This window comes from Somniosus microcephalus, chromosome 3 (assembly GCF_052327205.1).
Source record: "Somniosus microcephalus isolate GS21.2 chromosome 3, FLI_Smic_1.0, whole genome shotgun sequence".
Lineage (NCBI taxonomy): Eukaryota > Metazoa > Chordata > Chondrichthyes > Squaliformes > Somniosidae > Somniosus > Somniosus microcephalus.
The window spans coordinates 18,357,925-18,367,700 of NC_140989.1; the positions used below are offsets into that span (position 1 = coordinate 18,357,925).

At 47.2% G+C, this 9,776-nt stretch overlaps 1 protein-coding gene across 1 annotated transcript; it reads right to left on the bottom strand.

Moving 5' to 3' along the window:
- Positions 1-2,120: 2,120 nt before the first annotated feature.
- LOC147120880 (E3 ubiquitin-protein ligase TRIM17-like) lies at positions 2,121-9,552 on the bottom strand. Its single transcript, XM_085977468.1, has 3 exons — positions 8,935-9,552; positions 4,397-4,492; positions 2,121-2,538 (listed from the first exon to the last, which is right to left on the bottom strand). Exons 1-3 carry the CDS (start codon positions 9,325-9,327, stop codon positions 2,278-2,280), a joined length of 750 nt encoding a protein of 249 aa, XP_085833594.1. The 5' UTR covers positions 9,328-9,552; the 3' UTR covers positions 2,121-2,277.
- Positions 9,553-9,776: the final 224 nt, after the last annotated feature.

The following is a 9,776-nucleotide window of genomic DNA, read 5'->3' on the forward strand; positions in this document are numbered from 1 at the left end:
CACCATACTCCTCAAATCCTCTTCTCACCATACTCCTCAAATCCCTCCTTCTCACCATACTCCTCAAATCCTCTTCTCACCATACTCCTCAAATCCCCTTCTCACCATACTCCTCAAATCCCCTTCTCACCATACTCCTCAAATCCCTTCTCACCATACTCCTCAAATCCCCTTCTCACCATACTCCTCAAATCCTCTTCTCACCATACTCCTCAAATCCCCTTCTCACCATACTCCTCAAATCCCCTTCTCACCATGCTCCTCAAATCCTCTTCTCACCATACTCCTCAAATCCCCTTCTCACCATACTCCTCAAATCCTCTTCTCACCATACTCCTCAAATCCCCTTCTCACCATACTCCTCAAATCCCCTTCTCACCATGCTCCTCAAATCCTCTTCTCACCATACTCCTCAAATCCTTCTCACCATACTCCTCAAATCCTCTTCTCACCATACTCCTCAAATCCTCCTCTCACCATACTCCTCAAATCCTCTTCTCACCATACTCCTCAAATCCTTCTCACCATGCTCCTCAAATCCTTCTCACCATACTCCTCAAATCCTCTTCTCACCATACTCCTCAAATCCCCTTCTCACCATACTCCTCAAATCCCCTTCTCACCATACTCCTCAAATCCCCTTCTCACCATACTCCTCAAATCCCCTTCTCACCATACTCCTCAAATCCTCTTCTCACCATACTCCTCAAATCCCCTTCTCACCATACTCCTCAAATCCTCTTCTCACCATACTCCTCAAATCCCCTTCTCACCATACTCCTCAAATCCCCTTCTCACCATGCTCCTCAAATCCTCTTCTCACCATACTCCTCAAATCCCCTTCTCACCATACTCCTCAAATCCTCTTCTCACCATACTCCTCAAATCCCCTTCTCACCATACTCCTCAAATCCCCTTCTCACCATGCTCCTCAAATCCTCTTCTCACCATACTCCTCAAATCCCCTTCTCACCATACTCCTCAAATCCTCTTCCCACCATACTCCTCAAATCCCCTTCTCACCATACTCCTCAAATCCCCTTCTCACCATACTCCTCAAATCCCCCTCTCGCCATACTCCTCAAATCCCTTCTCACCATACTCCTCAAATCCCCTTCTCACCATACTCCTCAAATCCTCTTCTCACCATACTCCTCAAATCCCCTTCTCACCATACTCCTCAAATCCCCTTCTCACCATACTCCTCAAATCCTCTTCTCACCATACTCCTCAAATCCCCTTCTCACCATACTCCTCAAATCCCTTCTCACCATACTCCTCAAATCCCCTTCTCACCATACTCCTCAAATCCCCTCTCACCATACTTCCTCAAATCCCCTTCTCACCATACTCCTCAAATCCTTCTCACCATACTCCTCAAATCCCCTCTCACCATACTCCTCAAATCCCCTCTCACCATACTCCTCAAATCCCCTCTCACCATACTCCTCAAATCCCCTTCTCACCATACTCCTCAAATCCCCCTCTCACCATACTCCTCAAATCCTTCTCACCATACTCCTCAAATCTCCTTCTCACCATACTCCTCAAATCCCCTTCTCACCATACTCCTCAAATCCTCTTCTCACCATACTCCTCAAATCCTCTTCTCACCATACTCCTCAAATCCTCTTCTCACCATACTCCTCAAATCCCCTTCTCACCATACTCCTCAAATCCCCTTCTCACCATACTCCTCAAATCCCCTTCTCACCATACTCCTCAAATCCCTTCTCACCATACTCCTCAAATCCTCTTCTCACCATACTCCTCAAATCCCCTCTCACCATACTCCTCAAATCCCCTCTCACCATACTCCTCAAATCCCCTCTCACCATACTCCTCAAATCCTCTTCTCACCATACTCCTCAAATCCCCTTCTCACCATACTCCTCAAATCCCCTTCCCACCATACTCCTCAAATCCTCTTCTCACCATACTCCTCAAATCCCCTTCTCACCATACTCCTCAAATCCCCTTCTCACCATACTCCTCAAATCCCCTTCCCACCATACTCCTCAAATCCTCTTCTCACCATACTCCTCAATCACTTTCTCACTATATTCCTCAATCACTTTCTCTCCCGAAAGCCATGGAATTGCCTCTTAACTCCATTGATAACATCCACTTTAATGATCACATTGTGCTTGGAAGGGCAACTTCAACCTACGTCCAATCCTGACCATGTCTGTCCTCAAAGTGCTTGATGCTGATACAGGTTTTAAAAAAGGAAAAAAAGGCTTTATTCCCCAGGATTGGAAAAGAAATGATTTTTTTTTAAATGACACAATAATGAAAAGGTACCAGTAAAATCACTGTGTTGGCTTCCTGATCGAGATTCCTTCCTATATAGTCCGCGTAGGATCCATAAGAACGAATTTCTCCGGAAAGCTGCTCAAGCTCTTGCCCCAGATTCTGGCTTTTGACATTTTCTTCACTCTTGAGTTCACTTAGTACCAAAGCTTCCTCTACTTCAAGAGATTGGTGGAGATTTACAAAAGATGTTTTTATTCGATGCTCAATTTTGCTCGTTTGTGTCTAGCAATGTGAGAAAGAGGAATGAGTTAATGGCAAGAATATAATTATTCCTTTTCAATGTAATCTCTGAATTTAATTTATGTTACACATCCCAGCACACAATATCAACAAACAATTCATTCACAGATAAAATCAGACATTGACGGATTGTTGGCATGTTGGCCTTTATTGCAAGGGGGTTGGAGTACATGAGTGAGGAAGTCTTGCTCCAATTGTACAGGGCTTTGGTGAGACCACATCTGAAGTACTGTGCACAGATTTGGTCTCCTTATCGAAGGGAGGATATACTTGCCTTAGAGGGGGTGCAACGAAGGTTCACTAGATTGATTCCTGGGATGAGAGGGCTGTCCTATGAGGAGAGATTGTGTAGAATGGGCCGATACTCTCTGGAGTTTAGAAGAATGAGAGGTGATCTCATTGAAACATATAAGATTCTGAGGGGGATTGACAGGGTAGATGCTGAGAGGTTGTTTCCCCTGGCTGGAGAGTCTAGAAGTAGGGGGCATAGTTTCAGGATAACGAGTTGGCTATTTAAGACTGAGATGAGGAGGAATTTCTTCACTCAGGGGGTTGTGAATCTTTGGAATTCTCTACCCCAGAGGCCTGTGGATGCTGAGTCTTTGAGTATATTCAAGGCTGAGATCGATAGATTTTTGGACTCTAGGGGGAATCAAGGGATATGGAGATCGGGCAGGAAAGTGGAGTTGAGGTCGAAGATCAGCCATGATCTTATTGAATGGTGGAGCAGGCTCGAGGGGCCGTATGGCCTACTCCTGCTCCTAATTTTTATGTTCTTATAAAATGCACATCAGATCAAAAGACAAACAAGAATTGAAGGCGCAGTGTGTTAACTTCATCAAAACTGCGCAGGAAGGCTGAAAAAGACCTTTCTTGTTCATACATTACCCCTGTGCTTGCTGACCTACATTGGCTCCCAGTCCACCAATATCTCAATTTTAATATTCACGACCTTGTGTTTCAATCCCTCCATGGCCTCGCCCCTCCCTAGCTCTGTAACCTCCTCCAGCCCTACAAACCTCTGAGATCTCTCCGTTCCTCAAATCTGGCCTTGTGCATTTCCCACTCCCTTTGTCCCACCAATGGCGGCCGTGCCTTCAGCCATCTAGGCCCTGAGCTCTGGAATTCCCTCCCTAAACCGCCCCAGCTCTCCAACTCCCTCTCCTCCTTTAAGACCCTTCTTGAAACCTACTTCTTTGACCAGGCTTTTAGTCGCCCATCCTAATATTTCCTTCTCTGGCTCGGTATCAATTTTTGTCTGATTATGCTCCTGTGAAGCACCTTGGGCCTTTTTTTCCTGAAGGTGCTACATAAATGCAAGCTGTTTTTGTGGGACTGACAGGGGCAAGTCAGGACTTGGTCAGGAGAGCACAGAGGGGAGGGAAGAGGACTGAGTTGTAAGAAAATGTTGGAAAAGCTTAGGCTGAGTGGAAAAAATACCAGTCGCCAAGAGCAGATCGACTCCCCCAGATCCACACCAACGAGCCAAGCTATCTAGTGTCACTGATCTGCAATGAGATTACCAAGGCTGCCACAGAGGACCAGCTGGGTTCAATCTCTCAACACTTGCTGCGCCATCCTACAGCCAGCTCAACCTTGCTTATCCCCCACGCAAGGAGAGATTGTAGTTCCACTATTGCCAGTGTTAAATTTTGTGGGAAATGTGGGATTTTTTGTTGTTGAAAATAGCGACATTGATTTCAAACCCATTAGAAGGAATCAAGCTGGTTCTACTTTCACAGTGAAACACATACAGTAGAAACAGGTTACACTTAAACAACATAGTGAGAGTCACTGAAAACATGAGAACTGTAGTTCCCTAAAACATCCAGTTACTTACTGCTAGTTGTGCTTGAACAGATTGTAAAGTGGCCTTCAAAGTATTTCGATCAATCATCGTGTCACGCAGAGCCTTCAAAGAATCCCTTATTTCCTCCTGAAAGAGCAGCAATCAGTAACAACAACAACTTTCATTTATATAGCGCCTTTAATGTAGTAAAAGGTCCCAAGGCACTTCACAGGAAAGAAAAGAAAGACTTGCATTTATATAGCACCTTTCACAATCACCAGACTTCCCAAAACCAGCCAAACTTTGACATCGAGCCACATAAGGAGAGATGAGGACACGTGACCAAAAGCTTGGTCAAAGAGGTAGGTTTTAAGGGGGTTCTTAAAGGAGAGAGAGGTAGAGAGGCGGAGAGGTTAAGGCAGAGAATTCCAGAGCTTAGGGCCTCGGCAGCTGAAGGCACGGCCGCCAATGCTGGAGCGATGGAAATCGGGGATGTGCAAGGTGCCAGAATTGGAGGAGCGCAGAGATCTCGGAGAGTTGTAGGGCTGGAGGAGGTTACAGAGACGGTACCAGAACATTTTATTTTTTGAAAAACCTAGGCAAAGAGCCAAGGCCCATGGGGGGGGGGGGGCGGGGGGTTTGAAAACACGGATCAGAATTTTAAAATCGAGGCGTTTCCGAACCGGGAGCCAATGAACGTCAGCAAGCACAGAGGGTGATGGGTGAATGGGATTTGGTGCGAGTTAGGACACGGGCAACAGAGTTTCGGATGAGCTTAAGTTTACAGAGGGTGGAAGATGGGAGGCCGGCCAGGAGTGCATTGGAATGGTCAAGTCTGGAGGTAACAAAGGCAGGGATGAGGGTTTCAGCAGCAGATAGCTGAGGCAAGCTAGGAACAAAGAGCATAAAACAGGCTTTATGCTGCAGTGAGTGGTTCACATCCCTTGTATCCTTGCAACCTGGTGGGATGTACGCCTTGTAGAAAAAAAAATAGAAAATTATGGGCAGGCATTAATCAAAGTATTTTTCAGGCCCAGCACCTTAGGCTGACAAAGAAACAGTTGGAAGTGGCGATGGCAAGACACCAAGTTGGTATTCTGGAAAGAATGGACCGGAGAGAGGTTTCTTCGTTCAGAACCTTTCTCCTGATCTTTTGAAAAGGAGAAGTTCTCGGGCCCAAGGGAAGAGATTCGATGTGGCTCAGCCCGAGCTGAGCAGAACTTACGGTGTAACTACCTAAAATGTCTAACTTACAGGACAAGGCCAGGATCAGGATCACGGCTTGCATGCCGTCGTGCAGATGGTGACAAATTTTTGAGGGCAGCCGAATTTGAGGAGGACACTCCATAATTCCTCACGGTTGACAGTGTTGAAGGCCTTTGTGAGATCAAAGAAGGCCATGTACAGCGGTTGGTGCTGTTCCCTGCATTTCTCTTGTAATTGACGTGCGGTGAAGATCATGTCCATTGTGCCCCTTAGTGGGTGGAATCCGCATTGCGACTCTGGGAGGAGCTCTTCGGCCACTGGGAGAAGGTGATTGAGGAGGATTCTTGCTATGACTTTCCCTGTGGCAGACAGCAGGGAAACTCCTCTGTAATTACCACAATCGGACTTGTCACCTTTCTTGAAGATGGTCACAATTACGGTGTCTCTGAGATCCCCTGGCATGCTCTCCTCCTTCCAGATAAGAGAAATTAGTTCATGAATTCGCACCAGTAGTGCTTTTCCGCCATGCTTTAGTGCCTCGGCAGGGATTCCATCTGCTCATGAGGCCTTGCTGTTCTTCAGTTGTCGGATGGCCTTTTCAACCTCATGCCGGGCTGGGGTTGTGCTGAGATGGTGGCGGGTAGCATGCTGCGGGATGGAGTTGAGGACACTCACATCGAAGACAGAGTCGCAGTTAAGGAGATCTTCAAAGTGCTCCTTCCAGTGGGTACTGACTGCGTCTCTGTCCTTGATGAGTACCTCTCCGTTCTTGGCCTGCAGTGGGGTAGGACCTTGGGTGCTTGGGCCGTAGATGGTCTTGACTGTGCTAAAGAATCCATGCACATCTACACAAATCTACGGACCTTTTTAATCCCCCAATCTACAGGATCCAAGCTGACACTACTTCTTGACTTATGTAAGGTTCACAAAATTCTACAGATTCCCCCAAACCAAGAAGAGAAGAGATTTTGGACTGTTTTAAAGAATATTGGGCCAAAAGGGACTTAAAGTCAAAACCCCAGGAAGATTTGGCTATTTTAAAAGGCATGTCCAGGCCTGTGGAAAGCTGCAACAAAGGAACTGGGTTGGGCACTGTGGGACAGACTGTTTGAGTATTGGAAAAGGCCAGATTGTCTGGGAATGTTCTGGACCGTCCCAGCCACTCTACATAAAGACAATAGGCCCACGGAAGGACAGTTCCCGCCAAAAACCTACAGGGCCATCAAAAACATGAATAATACAATACATGCCACTAATCAACAAAGGAGACCCTGGCCCCAGCAGGAGAAGACAATCGAACAACAGTTTAAACCCACTCAGAGAGACATCCAAAACCACTTCGCACACTTAAACTGATTTCGAAGCAATCCCGAAACTAGTTAAAAGTCAATTAAAAATAGATGGGACCAGCCCCGAAACGCAATAAGAATTTAAAAACTATTAAAATTAACGAGCCCGCCAAAATTTAATAATGAACCGAGACTGATTTGGCAGGCAGATAAGCAGGCCTTAATTAGTATAAACTAAAGACCTGTCTCCACAAGAAGTCAGTTCGATGAGTTCAATGGGTTCGAACAGTTCGATAAGTACAGTTCAGTCAGAGAGTCATACGGACAGTCAGTGAAGGTTATTCGGACGGTGTGTGAACTTAAAAGTACAGTTCATACAGACAGAGGCACAGCTCATTCGAAACACATCAGCCTCGGGACAATCAATCGACGAAAGGACAACAGGAGGAGAACGGAAGGAATCGCGGCAACCAAGGGCCCCAAGAAACAAACAACTAACGATATTACCAACAACCAGGTAATACTGGGCCACCGCGACCAACAAGAAACCAACTTGGAAGAAACTGAAGATCTGCAAGTTTTTCGCACTCTACAAACTATTGCTGCGTTTGGTAAGCATTTCCTGGTCCTCTGGAATCCAACCTAGTTAGTGTAGTGGGATTGGGAGGGGTGAAGTATTCTGTCTATTGTCATTCTCCCTCATATATTCCGAAGTGTTCCCCCTTTTAGAGTGATAAGATTATTGTGTTGTGTATATTTTCTTGTCTCAAATAAAACAAAGTTCTTGTATCAAACTCAGTTGTCTGTTGCAATTTCATTACAACCCCCAAATAAGTCCAGGTCTAGAACCAAGGGAGTGGGAGCGATTCGAACCGTTCAGGGAGTCAGAGGCAAAGCTGACCACACACACACACCCTTACACTTACAACTTCTCTCCTACTCTTTTCAACCTTCTGGCGTGATGCACTATGGACCATGGCTCTTTGCCTAGGTATCTCAATAAACACAACCTTCCTGTACCGTCTCTACCACTGCCGCGCCCTCCCTCCACCACCACCCAACTCCTCAGACATCACGGCTCCACTGTGGCGATGTGCCAGAGCATCAAAAAAACAATCAAATAGCGTGTTATCACGTGTCGCTACCATCCACATCTTATTCCTCAACTACAGTATTGTTCTCAGGCCAGCAGCTGCAGAGGGCAATTTTTTTTTAATATTCGTTTTTATGGGATGTGGGCGTCGCTGGCAAAGCCAGCATTTATTGCCCATCCCTAATTGCCCTTGAGAAGGTGGTGGTGAGCCGTCTTGAACCGCTGCAGTCCGTGTGGTGAAGGTACTCCCACAGTGCTGTTAGGGAGGGAGTTCCAGGATTTTGACCCAGCGACGATGAAGGATCGGCCGATATACTTCTAAGTCAGGATGGTGTGTGTCTTGGAGGGGAACTTGGAGGTGGTGGTGTTCCCATGCGCCTGCTGCCCTTGTCCTTCTAGGTGGTAGAGGCCGCGGGTTTGGGAGGTGCTGCTGAAGAAGCCTTGGCAAGTTGCTGCAGTGCATCTTGTAGATGGTACACACTGCAGCCACGGTGCGCTGGTGGTGGAGGGAGTGAATGTTTAAGGTGGTGGATGGGGTGCCAACTCACTGGGCTGCTTTGTCCTGGATGGTGTCGAGCTTCTTGACTGTTGCTGGGGCTGCACTCATCCAGGCAAGTGGAGAGTATTCCATCACACTCCTGACTTGTGCCTTGTAGATAGTGGGAGTCGGGAGGTGAGGCACTCGCCGCAGAATTTTCAACCAGTACTGCTACAGTTATCCTGCGAATTGCGCTCTGATCGCACGGAGAGAGTTCTACGTGTGCAGATCTCGCTGCGGGTTACTAAATGTGGAGCGTGTGGATGGACGCATCTGGACCCTCAACACAACAGGGGGGGGGAAACTTTTGCTTCCCAGAAGCTCTGACAGACTGGCCAAGGGCTTTGCACCTCTGACAAGATCGCAGTCCCTCAATATTGCACTGGAGTGTCAGCCTAGACTTGACCACAGCTGGCAACTATCCACCCCCCATCTCCGCCCCCCACCCTCCCCCCCACCTTACCTTAATTCCAGCCACGGCTTCATCCACAGCGATAACCTGATGGTTTAGGTGGCCCTGCGAATCTTGACAGGCCGAGCAGATCGCTTCCTGGTCGTCCTTGCAATATCGTGTGAGGGCCTCGCCGTGCTCCGAACATGCGGAGTGCTCACCGCTCCTCAGGTACAGTTCGACAACGTTGGCAAGGGGCCGGTTGTACCTCAAGTTGTTGGAGGGGGAAACGTGACTGCACAGAGGGCAAATGTTGCGTCCTTGCATGGCCCAGCTCTCGGTAACACAAACCCGGCAAAAGCTGTGCTCACATTCGGTTAAGACGGGATCCTGGACAACATCGCAGCACACGGCACAGGTTAGCTCAGTGCGGAGCTCGGAGTTAGACAAGCCTCTGGAAGCCATAACTTGTCCGACTGCAGCCAGACTGAAGCAGGCTTACTTCCTGGTTTGAAGCTGGAAATTGGTCCAGCACACCTTCAGTTTCTGTTTCATGTGGTTAATCAATGCCCATTTTACTCAACATTGAGATCAACAATTTCAGATTGGAATCACCGCTCCCATTTTTTTCCAAACAGCAGGTGCTGGTGATGGCTCTGCTTTGGCCATTTACACCTCCTCCACACCCATCTTGTGTTTCTTTACTTACCACCCCCACCTTTGTAAGAATAAACCATTTGCTGTAAATATTGCTGTGACTTGACCAAAACTGAAAAACTTGACAACATTTTGGGATACCAGCATGCTTTGAGAGGTTTCTATGGGAACTTGTGCGAAATAAAAACTGTTGACAGATAAAGACGACCTTGGGCAAGAACAGAACTTTGCTGAATGAATTGTTACGGCTGTAAGTT

Bases quoted from the DNA above. Each gene is read 5' to 3' on its own strand.
- LOC147120880 (XM_085977468.1), bottom strand. From the start codon at position 9,327: ATGGCTTCCAGAGGCTTGTCTAACTCCGAGCTCCGCACTGAGCTAACC. The intron at 4,493-8,934 runs GTAAGGTGGGGG...CTGCTCTTTCAG, and splicing joins AAGCCGTGGCTGGAATTAAG to GAGGAAATAAGGGATTCTTT. The intron at 2,539-4,396 runs GTAAGTAACTGG...TCACATTGCTAG, and splicing joins CTGTTCAAGCACAACTAGCA to ACACAAACGAGCAAAATTGA.